This window comes from Corapipo altera, unplaced genomic scaffold (genome assembly GCF_003945725.1).
Source record: "Corapipo altera isolate COAL_440 unplaced genomic scaffold, ASM394572v1 0, whole genome shotgun sequence".
Lineage (NCBI taxonomy): Eukaryota > Metazoa > Chordata > Aves > Passeriformes > Pipridae > Corapipo > Corapipo altera.
In genome coordinates this window covers 13,846,725-13,863,451 of record NW_020884872.1, presented here as the reverse complement: position 1 = coordinate 13,863,451, position 16,727 = coordinate 13,846,725, and the positions used below count along the sequence as shown (strand labels likewise).

Sequence of the window (16,727 nt, the reverse complement as noted above, 5' to 3'; positions counted from 1 at the left end):
CTTATACTTTTCATGATAGTCCAGCTCTGGAGAAAGCAAGAGCTCCTCAGAGGGCTGAGTGTCACACTCAGCTCAGAGAATTCACCCTGAAATGACTACTTGATTGAATTGGGAAAATTTGCCACATGGAGAAAGGATTATTAAGAGTACATCAGACACTGAGAAACCCATATAAATCAATAAATGTATATTTTTATTCCCCACCAACCTGAAGTGCCAAATAGATACATTTCCACTAAGCTTATAGTAGTACTTGACTTGGAAGCGTAGGATCATCTCTTAAAATGTATTGTGCATCAGCAAAGACTGAAATATCTTGCCTGGAAAAAACATATCTAGCTTTTAGAGCAGGACTATTCTGTAGGTTGTGCTGATTATTGCTTTGTGCTGCATGACTGTGATTTTTGGCACACAGTGTCACATACCAAATTCCCAAAATAAAATGCTACATGATATTCTAAGAGTTCTTAGGAAACTTTAAAAAGAGATTTGTCTGCTGAGTGGGTACCTCTTCTGGTGAAGCCAAACGATGCAGTGGGAATGGTATAAAAGGAGAAAACTTTAGTCAGCAGATAATTAGTCTTCTCTAAATAAGTGCAAGGAGGAAAAAAAAAGAAAACCTTCCATCAGTCTTGTGTTTGTAGAAGCTGTCAGCAGTCCTGCTTTGATTGTAAAGGGTTTACAGCTTTATGTTTGAATAGCTAAAACATCTGTTCAGCGACGTTGTGAAATCCTCATGTTCAGAACCCCTGATAAGGGGGACTGCTGAGCGATTGGCTCGTAGAGGCTCTACAGCAGCGAGGGCTGTACGTACAGTGGTCACCGCTTGCCTTCCCTCCTCCTGGTCAGAGGAAAACATAGGAGACAGCTACAATTTTACACGTGATTTTCCTTTGAGAAGGAGAGAGCAGGAAGTGCCTAGGAAATGGTTCATGACAGAAACATGGAGTTTTAAATAGGAGAGAGGAGGAGGAGGAGGAGAAGAGCTCATGGGCACATTTTGTGAACAGTTGAAACACTGACACCACAGCAGCAGGGGAAAACCAGACTTCTGCGACAGCAAGCACACCCCAAGCTATCCTGATGGAAGGAGAGACGGCACCAGAGGCCAGAAGAGGAGCCAGCAAAGCCACACGGATCGCCCTCGGTGTCTTTGTGAGTAGCACTGTTGTGCTTGGCACTGCGCTTTTCTTGGGTAAGTGAAAATGTTGGAACTAACCTGAACCCAACCCTCCCCAGCTTGTCTGCCTGGTGCCAGTGTTTGTGCTTCACAGCGTGTTGGGGAAAATCTTGATCTCCTCTTCCCCCATTTTATATTGTCTATCCTGAAGGGGATATGTGTCAGGAAAGGAGTTCTTCTTGTGGGAATGCCAGAGCTGGAAGATGCGATGTGAGCTCATGTAACTTTCTGAATGCTGAATTTAGATTTGGATGCTCAGTTGAATGTATTCTAGCCAGAATTGGGTTCTTTGACAGAATGGCCAGAAATGAGTAAGATTATGCATATCAGTAATGCTGATTATGAATTCACAGGTTGTGGCCAATGTGGGGCAATATTCTCTGTTTCCTGAAATTTAATCTGTAGTGCACACATTTTATGGAATCTTTTGGGTTTTCCTACATTTGGTTTTCATTTAGGGCTTGACTAAAGTTCCTGTAGAAAGCTTCAGATAGTGCATATGTGTGCACATTTTTTAGATCTTTCCGTTCTTCTATGATGAATTGCAAAGTTGCCTTTGCAAAAATCATAAAGAGTGCATCTGGGATGAAATTAAAATGTTTTGATCAGATTTATAAGCTGTAACTAGAAGCAATAGAGAAGGAATTAGTTTTTCCTCTCCTGGATTTGGAATCATATGTAGATTGGTTTTGTTGCAATATCAAATGAAAGCATATGCCTACACTTCTGAAACGATATGAGGAAGTATAAATGTACCCAGAAACTCCAAGCAAAGAAGAGGAAGAAATGTTTTATCCTGTAAGAACTTGCAGAGATGGATCTTCTTTTGGGCTAATTCAGTCCAGCGTGTCATTTCTTTAGACCAACACAGATACCCCTAGGCTGGAGGAAACCTTGCCTCTAGTGTATCTTTTGCTTCCCTCCAATCCTTTATGATCTTGTTTGAACGGTCTCCTTCGTTTATAATCACAACACAGAGGATGATGCCAGGTTTTCTATAGAATATTTAATGCTCCAGGCTCACACTTAGTTGGTGTTTGTCTGTTCTAGAGCAAATTCTACAACATTTGCAGGCAAGTGACTTCTGTGTGAGTAATCCCAGTCAATTAACTAAACTCTCTATGAATGTGAGCAGGATTGAATCTTCAGCTTGTTAGTGCAAAATACTTTTTCTAGATGGAAAAAAAACAAACAAAACATTTTCCACTTTGAGACTGCAGTATAAACACCAGGGAGTAATAATGGAGAGACCTTATTTCTTTTTGTTTGCACTAGATTGTTTGTTTATTGTTTTTAAAAAGCAATAGACATTTACCACCATAGCTTCTCAGTTAATGCTTTATCCACAGACTAGGTGTGAAAATCCAAGCAAATATATTAATTCTTACAATCAGCTTTCCAAGTGAGCTGTGGTGTGTTCCATAGCCAGGGATTCAGTGTCAAAATTTTCACTGGCATATCTGTTAAGAAAATAAAAATGCTGGCCTTGGGTCAACCAAAATGTTTTTAGTACTTTTTTGGAAATTGTCTGAAATTTTCAACCAAAAGAATAAAGGAAAAAAATTAAATTGTTTTGGTCTAACATTTTGTCAATTAGGTGTTCCCATGTTTCATTGTGACACTGTGTTTTGTTTGTAAGTTTGAGTTTAACTCTTTTTTAGTTTTATTAGACTGCAGAAAAGGAGATCATTATTTCTTGTCATTTCAGGCACCTCAAGATGTTCTTTTTTTCTTCAGTTCTCACTTAGTCTTCAAAACTTGCTGTTTCTGGTACACCTGAAATCAATTTTCCAACCTGAGGAGTGAAACATAACGTTCTCCCACTTCTCTTGTTTCTTCTTCTCGGAGTTCCTACATCTCTAAGAAGAATATGGGAGAATCATTATTTTTATTTACTGTTCCTTGCTCATATGGGCTGTGACTTCACTGTGATTTCAGTGGGGAGCTACCAGGGAAATCACTTGGCATCCCGAGGGTCCTGCCTGCTGTGCTCTTGTCAGTGCTGTGGGCTATGGCAGGGAGGAGTCACCTCCTCCTTGGGAGCTGGGGCCAGAGCAAAGGGAAGACGATCACTCTCTAGTTCCCTTGGGTGAGAAGTCAGGCAGCTTTGAAGTTCAATTTGATAGCCTCTCTTCCTGACTCGGTAGCCCTTTGGGCTTCTCAGATTATAGGATTATTCACTTCCTTTGTGTCTGCACGTTTGTATACCTTTTCCTCTTAGATTTTTTTTGAAACTAAATACAGTTGTATTTGCTTAAGAATCTGGAAACAGGCTTATAAAGGAAGAAGATGGCTCACTGGGAGTTATAACCAAAACTATAGGTAATAATGTAATGTTTAATTCTCTTAGCAACAAAAAGACAAGAGAATAAAACCAGGCAAAGTTTTTTCAATCAAAATTAGCTGGTAATTAAAAGGGAAATGTTACTGCCAAAGGTTTGGGGTTTTTTTTTAATTTTGTTCTAGTGATAAAGTTGTAAGTGGAACAAAATCAGCTGAAGTGGTATTTTGCTTTTGTTTATAAGTATTGAATCCATAAAGGGCTGCTTCAGATTAAGAATGAAACGAGGTCTGAGATTTCCCCTCCTTTCTCTACTTTGTTAAGACAAAAAGTCTAGCAAACTTTCAAGACCTGGACGGATTCTAGAAGGCTAAATTCAGAGTGAGGAAAACGGTGAGTTGAGTGGAGTGCAACACTTAGCTAATAGGGACATTATTCATTATTTGTAGTTCATTATTTGTAATGTCTCAAAATCATGTTCTGGAGATCTCCATTTCTCTATTTTTTACTGTTCTTCGATATTCCATCTACAGTGTTTGTGTGCCTCAAAATCTCGTGTATTTCTTGGCTAATTTACAAAGGTGGTTAAGGTATTGTGTTTCACTGAGCCAGTGCAAGCTTTGATAAAGCTGTCCAGAATAGTTTTACTTTCTCAACTTCTAAGAAAGTTTGATTGAAATCCAACCATTTCTGTCATTAAAGCTGTGAGGTTGGAAGAGGTGAAACAGCTTTATATTCAATTCTAGCTTTAGGTTTTTTTATAATAAAATTTTCCTGGGCTGAAATACCATTTCACATTTTCCTGTCACTTTTGAACAATATATAACTACACCAGAAATTGCTTTATGACTGTCAGCACTGCTAAAGTTACAGAACCATAATATATTCCATTGTTGGGTTTTTTTTGTTTGGTGTTTTTTGCCTTTTTGTTTTTACCATGGACTGTTATCAAGATAATGAATATAATGAGACATTTCATTGTGTCTACTGAGCACATCTAGTGAGTACTATTTCACCTGCCACTTGAGATTCTCCCTTCCTAATCCCAAGTATGAATTATCTGCATATTTGCTGCCTGACAGCAGTGTCTGAGATTAGCAATTCCTGTGCTTAAGTTTCCGTGGCAGTCGTAACACACGTTTTTAAAAGATGAGCAAAATTAACTGACAATTTCATAGTTCTTCTCAGCAAGGTTTTTGGAAGCAAATGCTATTACAGTACTTTTGGGAGACAGTTCAGACAGAAACTGGGCTGTGCTTTATAAACCATGACTATCCTTGTGCCTGTTACTATTTGCTGAACACCTCCCATCAGTGCTGGGTTGTGCAGGGCAGTGTGAACCCCACAGCTTGGAGGAGCTGTGGAAGCCCTGCAGAGGGTGGCCGCTGAGCTCTGTGTTGCATAGCCAGCTGCAAAAGGTGCAACTTTGTCTAGTGGAAGGCGGCTCTGCCCCATGGCAGGGGGGTTGGAACTACAGGACCTTTAAGGTCCCTTCCAACCTAAGCCATTCGATGACTCTGTGTTTCTAGGATCTCTGGAGGAGGATAACAACAATGATTGTTGTATCGTGTGTTGTTCACTCTCAGTGAGTAGGGCTGAAGTGATGCTGCTCCAGGCACTGTGCAAACTTACACTGGGATACACACTTTGTGCTGCCTGTGAGCAAAGAGAGAGGAAGGAGAAAGTAGGCCCAGGAAGGGAAAATTATTTGTTACGAGCTGCAGGATTTACTTAATATACATTCTAAGTGCTCTAAATCAATGTAGTCAGAGATGCATTGGGACCAGAGGTTGCACTGACATTTGAATGACTGAGTACACAACATTTGGCTGCAATTGTCAAAATTCATTGCAAATGATCTCATTATGATTTTCCATTTTGCAGTTAGCCAAGGTCTTATAAAGTTTCATCCGAAGCAACAGTACTGTTTGACTGCAGAATGCATTGAAGCTGGTAAGCAGCAATTTTATCCTTTCAATTATATCATGATTATAGTATGTTAATGAGATATTTATACCATTTAATTTTTTCACCCATTATACATTTTACTCAGAAAGCTTAATTAATGAGAGGGAAAGAACAACAACCCCAAACTTTTTTAAAAGCCACTGTCAAAGTTGCTTCAGTTCTGTTTATTTTGTACAATTAAAATTCATACTTTAATTTGGTCTAATGCTAGTCTCACCAGGTTGACTCAAAGTTTCCCATAGGGTTTACATTTCTTTCTTTTAATAGGAAACAAAATGTTGAGTGACTGGACCTTCAGGTGTATTTTTTTGCTTCCTTTCTGGTAGTCAGAAAACTAGCAAGTCAATTGTTAAGCACAGAGATGCTTTTGGGCCAGGTCTGGCACGCACTTTATATGGTTTTAAATGAAAACAGGGTAGATTCAAACTAGTTACACAGAAGAAATTTTTATGATGAGGGTGGTAAAACACTGGCACAGGTTGCCCAGAGAAGTTGTGGCCACCCCATTCCTGGAAGTGTTCAAGGACAGGTGGGATGGGGCTCTGAGTAACCTGATCTAATTGAAGATGTTCCTGATCATTGCAAGAGGTTGGACTAGGTGACCTTTAAGTGTTCCTTCCAACTGAACTATTCTATGATTTGATGATTAGGTACTCAGAAGCTACTGTCTCTGGCTTGTCAGACTGATTTCTCTCTTACCAGTTTGGCCTGCAAGAGAAACTGGTGGGGATGCAGTCACAGGATGGAGCTGAAAATACCACAATTGTCTTTTCCAATGTATGGTAGATTAGAACTTTATTTGTTTTCTTGTACAGTTATTCAGCTAAAGGTAAACAGTGCATAATTTCTGGAATGCTAATCACAATCTACTTAATATGTTTTGCTACTAAATTCCTCAGGCAATTAATTCTATCATGGCAACAATGAAGAAAGCCTGTCTTCAGGTGTCTGGCTACAGCAGTTCATGTTCCTGTAGTGCTTAATCAGTCATCATTGCTGTATGGCACTCAAGAAGATTCACTGTAGATATTTTGTCTTTTTTGTTGTTGTTGTTGTTTGTTTCTCATTAATCATCATTTCTGGACTGTAACCCTGTGTAATTTTCTGTTCAGGAAAAAGTGTTCCACAAAATCTAAGTGGTGTCTTTTTTACAGCTGCTGGCATCCTGAGCAAGATAAATCAATCTGTAGATCCGTGTGAGAACTTCTATCGATTTGCATGTGATGGCTGGATATATAATAACCCCATTCCTGAAGATATGACAAACTATGGTGTTTATCCTTGGCTGCGACATAATGTGGACCTCAAGCTAAAGGGTAAATATGTCATTTCTGAAAGTATCACTGTAGCTTGTTAATTGGCTGGTTTTGAAATGACCAAAAGTCTGCACACTTCTGATCATTGGATCACATCCAACAGCCCAATTGATGTTCTCTTTTAAGTGTATTTTTGTTGTTTTTATTGAAAATCACGTTGAGAGATAGTGAATTATAATAGAAACAGAAGCTGGGAGAAAGAATAGAACTGCTGGAAACTTTACCAGTTAAGAATGGAGGGGTGAAATGATATTCATTATACCAAAAGGAAAGATGACAGCATTTAACTCTTTCCCTTTTTCAGTAAATGGTTAGACCAGAGTGCAGGAGCACAGCACACACATTTAAGAATGTCCCAGAATCAGACAGTTGCCAGTCTGGTACAGCACTCTAACAGTGGCCAACAGCAGGAAATAATATAATAAGGCAAAACCAGAGTGATATTTTCCAGTATACTTACATAGCTCTTGGCAGAGGCAATTCACAGACTTCTGGAGATGGAGGTTAGCTGGGTGTTGGGTTTCCTTCATGTTGCCATTCAGGCTTCCACTGGAGTACCTGAGCTATCATCAGTGAAACAGAAGGCTGTTTAAGAATGTGTTTCTGGAGGAAAAAATACCCTCAAGGTGGAAACGTGTAGGAAGAGAGGTATTTTAATCTTCGTGTGACTTGAGTTTGTGCTATACTCTGCGCTGCAGCCACCTCTTCAGGAAGCCCCGCAGACCAACTGGGAAGAAAGGATGGTGATTATTCTTAGGTAGGAAAACCCAGCCAGATTCTTACAGTCTTTGCTAAAAGTGAATCATACGAAGGAAGGGAGATGTGCAAGATTTAATATTGTTGTTGGTGTGCTTGAGCATTGTGCATCTAGAGCACATTTTTGACCTCTCAGTTGACATCAGAGCCTGCCCTGAGCTCACCACAGAATAGAGGTCAGTTTTAGGATGTTATGCTTAAATATAGGATTTCTTTTTCTTTGAATTTTATATATGTGTGTAAGCATCAAAGCCCTTCTCCACTTGCTTTCTTCAGTCATATTGTATTCAATTTTCACATTGTTAAATATTTTAAAAGCTGCATTTGATTTCAGAATATGGGTTTGGATTGTTAGGGTAGGATATGATCCCAAGATTTCTGTTTAAAGTCTGCTGAAGATGTCACAACCAAAGGGAAAGAAATATTACCAGAGCCTGTTTTAAGTTATGCTTTGCATTCTAATTGTTCTGCTGCCAGAATTGGGCTGTATTAGATAACTGCATATCCTGCATGAACCACAGCCACAAAAAGCCCGTCCTAATTGAATATAGAGTAGCAAACTGTGACTGTCATTCTTAATTTCCTCTTTTACAGAGCCTAATCAAGGACATCATGCTAAGCCACATTTTTATTTGATTTTTTTCTGCCGTCCCTTTAGAAGTTGTTAATCCATAGGTAGAAAAACACAAGATCAAGAAAGAAACACCCAAATGCCAAATATTTGCTTAATGGAAACTTTATATCAAAAAAAGAGTGTATAACTGTTTTAATAGGAGACCTAAACTGCTCCTTAGCATGAAACAGAGACAAAGATATTGAAATGTTGGTTGGTGTACAGCAGGTTCTTTTAATACAACATTTGCCATCTTCTCCTTAACTTAATAAACTTTTCAAAACATATTCCTTGTAATCAAAAAAGGAAAAGGGAAAAAAAGTGTTGGATATCAGTGTTGGCAGCTGAAATTACAAGGTATAATTTCAACCTCTAGGTATTTTTGTGTTTTCACTTGAGTTATTTCAATAAATTAGCTCAACACTGAGTTATTAATTTGTGTATGACCACAGTTTTGCTAGAAAAAGTTCTAGGAAGAGGAATAACTCTTGCATAGAGAAACAGTTATATGGCTGACCAGACCTTGGAAGCCAATTTAATCTTTCCTTCTTTGAGAACTCTTAGTGGAACTTTGTACTTCATCGTAAATGTCCCTGTTTGACACTCAGTAGATTAAAAAAGCCCCAGTCTTTAAAGAGCTGATTATTACGCAAGCTCTATGTTGTGAAATATTTATCATATTAAAGAAAACAATTAATCTTGAAGTGATAACATGGCTCTGCCAGAAAGCCACATTTTTCATATTTGATATTCTTTGATGGTGTGATATAGATGGAAGCATTTATTCAGGCTATATATTAAAAAATGATGTTACTTATAATAAATTATTTGAACATCTAATCTGTTTTCTGGTGCCTGAATGTTCCTAAGCCTGTTCCTGTTTCTGAGAAAGGGAGTTTGGGCAAAGACCTGTGGCCTTGGTTACACAAGTGTATCTTAAATATTCTTGAAGCTTAATATTTTTTTGCTACAGAAGAAGATCTTCCAGTTGATAATGGGTATCACGTGTAAGAATTAATTTTGTCTTGCCAAAAAAAGGTAGGTGTAGCTGTATAACATCCTGAACCTTGCATTAGGTATTACTGGATTTGAGAACAAAGAAATTTTTTTTCTATTCCTTTTGGGGGTTTTGGGGTTTTTTTTGAGGTTATAGACACAGAAGAGCATATGACTTTGCAGATGTCAGCTTCAAAAAAGTGTAGAACATTTTCTGTATCGGTGTAGTGGGTTTGTGTAGTTAAATAAGGTCTGTGGTGCTCTAATAAGGAATTACAAAGAGTGGAATGGCAATGGGTCAATGGAAAATAGCTAAGAACTACTGGGTTGTAGATTTTTTGCCTTCATATCTTTGGCTGATTGAAGGAACAGGATAGGAAACATTTATTTCAGGGTTTCTCTAGATCTGTAAAACTTAATATGATAGTTAAAAATATTTTTTTTAAGATTTGGATTTATAATGGACTAAGAATATATATATATAGTGCTCCCATGACTTTCTCTAGCTTAGAATGGATTCAAACTAAAACCATGTCATCATTTACCCTTTAATTTCTTTTCCATTCTTTGTTTGAGGGTCACTTGGATTTCTTTTTCTGCTCTCAGAGGAATCCACAAACCACATGTGTAACTTACTTTGATCTCCTGGCTATACAAAATGAATAAAATCCTATCCTGGCAAATATTAGCAAATAAAAAAGTGTTAGATCTTTCCTTGGATGTGACCTACAGGAAGATTTCATGTTTTGTGGAGGAAGGTAGAGAAGATAATTTTAGATAGACAGAAATATGTCAAAAGCAGAGAGTTATGGTTTTGGTTATGACCCAAATCCAGGTAATGGATATGTAATATTTGGGTTAGAATTTCTTGGTTCCTTATGGAACTGTCCTGGGGAGGACTGAGGTACTCTTGGAGTCCTTCAAAATGGAAAAAATGGTTTGTCTCTGGCATGTGTTGTATGAGTGAGAGTGATCTCAAACTGCAACAGTTTCAGTAAGGTCAAGATTGCAGTGTCTCTGTGAGTTAGTAAATGTTTCTTCAATTACCATAATATTTTCTGCAAAGCTATTTGTGTTCTTGATGAATTTTTCTGTTTTAATTTGCTGATCTCAAGTAAGATTTTTGGGAGTGCTATTGTCTTACTGTTGAAATGGAGGTGGCTTTCTGTGGATAATTCAGAGCTGGAAATCTAAGGCAAGTAAATAAGTACCTTTTACCTGTGGTGAATGTCGGTTATGAAACAAATAGTTTCTTTTCCTTTCTCTGAAGTCTGCAAAACAATGGTGTACAGCTGGATTATTTTTTTCTTCTCTGAGTGACCATGCAGGAAGCAATAAATTAAAAAAACCCACCACAACAAAAATATATAACAACACAAACATTCCTCAATCTCAACACTGCAAAGGAGCTGATTTAAATTAGGTGAATCGTTTATTAACATGTCTTCCAGGCCTTTTAAATTTAGTTTATGTCTGTGGAAACCAGTTTACAAATTAAGTCTCCATACTGTTCCTAGCCCAGTGAGACACCTACCTCAGACTGATTTGCTGTGCTAAGCTTTGTAGCGTGATTGTTTTCTGAAAGTCTGTTTAAAATGAGGAATTTCTATCATGGCAAAGAGAAAGAAATTGAGGCCTTTTAGCAGAACATGGTGTGTGGGTTTTTTAAAAAAATGAGACAGACAGAAAACAAAATAACTTGGCAGTGTAGACAACTTTTCCCAGTAAAATCTGCAATGGTTTTCTTTGGAAAATGAATTCTTTATAAGTAAAACCATTAAGGTAAGAATATCTCAGTTTGGAAATTTATACTGTTTATCTGTAGGGTGATCTCCTTTCAGACTTATCCCAGAAATTGGTGTTGAGAAGTTGCTGTTGAGTGGTTGCTGTCCTAGACAGAGGACCTTGTGCCATAGGGCTCCTTTAGGGCTGTTTTCTCCCACAGTCCAGCTGGTGCTCAGTTGGACCCACTGGGATAACTTGGATGTGTCCCATGAAATCTGTAATGTAGCTGCTGACACTCATCCTCAGATTTCTGTATTAGCTGACCCATCTTTTGTGATTTGTTTACTTCAAAGGTAGCTAGTTGAAAGCTGTCCCAAGTAAGAGGGAGAATACCAGCAGTAATTAAAATAAAAGCTTCAGAGGATATTTATGGTTTTGTCTCCAGTATCTTGTTGGATAGCTGCTCCTGGATAACAAGATAGCAGCAAACAGCAACAGCATTTAATGCTGTTTTACTTGGATTTTTCTGCTATAAATGCATCTCTTTTCAATCGCACAGACATTTTTTTTTCAGTGTTCAGATCTTTCCTACAATGGTCTATTCATCTGAATGTGAGAAAAAACATAAGTGGCACAAGTGGCACAAGTCAGGTAAATCTCTATGGGCAAGAAGTTATAGCTGTCTGGTAAAATGAAGTACCTAAATCAAAGGTGGAGGAGCCAGGACTTTTCCAGGCTCTGAGGCTGCTCAGAATGAAAGTTGTATTTGTAATGGTGATTTTGGGAAACCATGAATACAGAAAGGAGATAATTTTGGTTCCTGAATGAGGTTTTAAGGCAACACAATAACTGAGCCACAGGATTCCCACAGCAACTCCCTGACTGGGAGGCTAGAATGGCATCCTCCTCTGAGCCCTGGGCTACAACCAGAGTGGGGCACACTGCTCACTGCTGTTCCACGTGTGGCACAATATTTCCCCTTTATTTACAGTGAACCTCTGTTTTGGATAATATGTTCATATCTGTAGATACTGAATTTCAAAATTGTTTGATGACTGTATTAGGACTGGTAATTTTACAGAATGAGGATTCATACTTTGGAAGACACAGCAGTCCGTGACATGTGATTCCCTTTTTCTGACAAAAAAAAAAAAAGTACATTTCTGACAAAAAGCAAGTACATGTTGAAAGTATTACTATAATGAAGTAACACTGGGAGGCTAGAGGGGCATGGCAGGGAAAAGGGCAATACTACTCAAAAGAGTAAGATCTATTATTGAAATCAGATTTATGAACAGAGGCTCTCAAATCCCCATAAGATGATTTTTGGTTTAGTTACAGTTTGTGTGCAGCTATGTTGACTTTTGGAGGAACTCACATGATGGGCTTATCTTTTGATATACAAAACTCAGAGAATTTACAAAATGCTGAAACTGTAAACAAACAACATTTCCATTTAGGAAATGTGCTGTATATTAGGGCACTGAACAGCATTAGGAAACATTTATGTAAGCACAGCTGTGTCAATGCCATTTCCGTGAGAACTTCCATATTGCTAAAATGGATATTCAAAAAGAGAACTGGAGAATTTCTTTTCATTCTAGGGGGAACTCTAAAATGTCAGTATATTGATTGGGTTTATTTGTGTAAATACAGCATCTTTTCATGAAATTGGTATTTGGGAACATTTGTTTGATTTACTTTATTTATGTTCCTTGGAAATTAGAACCTACATGTATTGATTAATTACAAGATCTTCATGAATTCTTGTGGAAATGCATATTAATTATGTCCTCATTAATGCAAAATTAATTCATAATGATTAAATGTTCCATCCGAATGTCAGAAGAATTAGTAATGATGGGCTGGTTGTTTTCAAGAGTCACTGCTCTATCCATGGTGAGACAGATGCTGCCATCAAGAAATAGGCTGAGGGACATTAATTGTATCAAATACAAAACATATTGCCCTGAATTGATAAGGGAAATGCGTTGATGATTATTAAAGGCTTTTAAAAAAAACCCCCAAACAAACAAACATAAAACCCCCCTGAAACAAACCAACCAAACGACCCTCTCCCCCCAGATCATGAAGTGGGTGGGGGAGATGCAGTTTATCAAAACAAGGCAGGCCTAGATTAAGGCATCAGCGCCACAAAGACCATTCTGATGAATAAGCTCATGGAGCTGCAGAATACATTGTGATTTTTATTAAAGAAAAAAAATTAACGGTTGGAAAAATATGGAAACTATTATATTTAAGGTATATGTCAGGCTATGTAAGCCAACACAAGGCCTTCCAAAAGGGACTTTTAGCCCCATTCATTGACATCCTGGATGCTTCTGCCTTCGCAAGAGGTGGGAACATACAATACAGCAGGTGGTAGGGCAATCTAAGTGGTGTCTAGTACTCTGCATTACTTCATATTCCTGTGTGAACAAGGAAGTTACCTTTACAAAAGTTGCTTTGAGTGATTATTTCAAGTACTTATGTACTCCAGTAAGAGGATTCTGGTGACTGAGTATTTGCAATGGGGAACTGAGATAAAAAAGGTAAGAAAGGCTGGTTAAGAAGAGAATGGAAAAGACATGAAAGTGAAAATAATACATGCTTTGGTGAAATGTAAATCTGCATTGTAAGCACCAGAAAGGTGTATTGACTTGCTATTTTATTTATTTTAGACTCAAAGTGAAAAGCTTTAATTAGGCAAAGATAATTTTAAGCATATGGAGAAAGACTTTTGCAAGTCTTTAATGTGAGTTTGGTTTTCCATATAGATATATATATTTAGCAAACAGTAGAGAAATCTAGACTATAATGCATCAGAAACTCAAAAAAGGTATTTATAACATGCAGTGAAATAATTTTTACTGCATTAGGCTTGGACTGCTTCCCCTCCTGTCCTCTGAAACTGAGAATTGTTTACAGCCAGCAAGGAAAAAAAAGGAAGAGCCTTAATGTCAGTAAGGTGTCAGTACTTTTAACAATTATTTAACTACAGTCATGAGAAAATTTTTCATTGCTTGTTTTTTTGGTTGCGAGAGAGTGAAAATTGTATCTTTAAAAAGTCTCTTTTCATATTTTGGAATTCTGGAAACAAACTTTTGTTTGAAAACCAATCATTTGCAGCTCACTTCTTGTAAAGAGTCAGGCAGGGAAGAGGACTCCAGACTGCTCGTCAGACTTTGGATAAGACACCTGAGATAACAAGAAACACTGCAGAGCAATTAGTAGAACTAGTAGTTTACAAAAGTTAATAAATTTAAATTAGCTCATATTTTAGGGAAGCCTCAAAATCCAAATATTGCTATCAATTGTTAATAGAGGAAATGAGTTGTTTTGTACACTAAAGTTGCATATCACGAGAAATTCTCAGAAGAACTTGTGTTTTAAAGGCATAAAGGAATTTATTGAGGCTTTGAAATTATGCATTTGAAGTTGGGTTACACTGGTGTCAGAAGAGAACTGTAAGTAGGCTTCTGCACATCCACTGGGGTTTATCTCTGTGGTATTTTGCAGCAGACGAGATCTTGCTTTGCTCTTCTTCCAAGGCTTCCAGATGCAAAGCAGCTCTGAAATGGAAGCTGGACAGGTGCATTTGTGTGGGAGTTTGATCTGTGCTAATAAACCTGCTAGGAGGGATAAAGTTGTATGGAAGCATTAAATGTTGCATCTTACAGCAGGAGATGTGCAAGTCTGTTTCAGGAGAGTGCTCTGCGAGAACAGATTTAACTCTGAGAATAATCTTGGCTTGACAATACTTGTTTTGTTCACAAAAAATATGTGCAGCTTGGAAATGTCAGTTAAGTCTGTCACTTCCTTTTAGAATATATATATGTCTATGTGTATATATGTGCATGTATGTATATATATAAAATACATTATATATATATATATTCTTCACTCTCCCTTCTATACTCTCCAGCTATAGGTTTCCAAACTGATGAGAATAAAATATATGTATCAGATTCTCTTCTTTGACTTTTTTGCGACCTGAACTGTTGCAGTCTTTAAAATTCATATTTTCATGTAGCAAGACAGGAATGTTACCATTGGTTGAGTGATCTCAACAGTCTTGTGTATAATTTTGGATACTGTGGCCAGTGCTTTTATTTTGGGGTTGAACATTGTGTCCCTTGTAGACACTATGAAACTTACCACTGCCAGCTCTCCTTCACTTCATTTTGGGTTCTGAAAAAAGGAATTGGAAACCAGATATTCTAAATGAACGTCAGCTGACCCCAAACCATTCTCTATCATCACTCTTGGAACATGTAAGCTCATGTTAATTAAGGCTATACGTTTATCTAGCTGTGATTTCCGTAACAGCAGCGTGGTTCTAAAGGTTTTTTGTGTGCCCTTTGGCATCCTAGCCAAATCTTTGCTCTGTGAACTGTACTGAACTTGACTTTTTAAATCTAGTGTGCTGAGAGTTTGAAGAAAGGGCGATACCTCCATGACACTGTTGGAATCCTTGGATAACCCTTGTGGCACAGTGCAGTTGGTTACTTGGGTTTCAGGCATTGCAGTTGCTTCCCAGGAACTCTTTTGCTCTTAAGTGTGAGGAAAATACAGGAATTAAAGGTTAGACATTCTTAATGAGGACTAGGTTAATCATAATTATGTTATAGTTCAGGGGCATCACGGAATTACATTCTGCACACAGGTGGTGTGCATTTGATTTGATTGCCATACTCAAACCAAGATTCGAGTAGGTTTTTCTTGACTTTTAGGTGGTAATTCCTCACAGAATACCCTTAAAACAACCTGTTGCTGGCATCAGAGGATCTTCTGCAAATTTCCAAATGATAACTTGTGTTTTGTTTCTTTCCAGAGGTAGCATGTGATAGTGCTAACGTAGGGAGCAAACAAAGCTTCTCAGTGATAGCTGGAGATGGTTGAACAGCTCTTTTAATTATTCTTCTCATCAGTTTAGAAGCCTAATCCCTACAGCTGTAGAGCAGCATAGGGGGGAAGGTGAAGAACAGAGTCTTTATTGAAAGATAAATTCATTGTCATCAGGTATTTGCAAATAAACTCCCTTTCCACAAGCAGAGTTCCTGCATTTTGGTCTAAGAAAGTGAAGCTCATAAGTATCCAATATGGAACAAATATCTGGCTACTAGTTGCTGCTACCAAAGGGAGAGCATGCTGTTGTGTGAGGCTGTGATAGAGCCTTTCTGTGGATGTAGCTCATGAAAGCATCTTCTGACTGTGGCATACTGAATGAATAGGTCCTTGGGCTGCTTTCTGAGTCTAATCCCAAAAAGAATGCATTATAAGTTTTAGTTTTAGTATTGAGCATCATCTGGGCAATACTGAGCAACTCCCACTGTCACTGACATTAAAGGGACTGAAGGACGTTCACCATCTCCAAAAGATCAAGCTCTCTGAGTGTCTGGATCAAGTTCAGCAAGCTTTATACTCATAAAGGAGCACCATTGCTATCAGTAGGAGTCTGGCATGAATCAGATAAGGAGGAATCTGTGGCTCACTTTATCTGCAGCAATGGATAATGGCTGTCTCCTTGACTCCTCATGTCTAAGAGTGCTTTGAGATCTGTATCTTAAATGTATAGAGTGCAATTCCAGGAGCAACCATTAGATTATTTCCCATGACCTTTCTTGTGTCACAGACAATTACATTACCCATGTAATGCAGCTCAATAGCTTTCAGTGGGATAAAACATAATTCACTTTGGAATAAAGTTTATCCTCCAAAAAAGGTTCAAGTCTTGAAAATGTTAGGAGGCAGAGAAGCCACTATCTCCTCTGCTTGCTGGTTCCAGTGGTTAATCACTGTTACTGCTGAATTTGTCTTCATCTTCCAACGGCTGGTGCTTTCACACTGTGATTCCATCACCCTTTCACATCTTTTGTGAGAAAAATCATG

At 38.0% G+C, this 16,727-nt stretch overlaps 1 protein-coding gene across 1 annotated transcript in view; it reads left to right on the top strand.

Annotated features, from left to right (window-relative positions):
- The first annotated feature begins 647 nt into the window (after window positions 1-647).
- The window catches only part of PHEX (phosphate regulating endopeptidase homolog X-linked), a 97,068-nt gene continuing 80,988 nt past the window's right edge, over window positions 648-16,727 (top strand). The window contains exons 1-3 of the mRNA XM_027645828.1: window positions 648-1,195; window positions 5,346-5,414; window positions 6,584-6,745. Of these exons, the coding sequence (XP_027501629.1) occupies window positions 1,084-1,195; window positions 5,346-5,414; window positions 6,584-6,745 (343 nt within the window). The 5' untranslated portion in view covers window positions 648-1,083. The remainder of the gene's footprint in view (window positions 1,196-5,345; window positions 5,415-6,583; window positions 6,746-16,727) is intronic.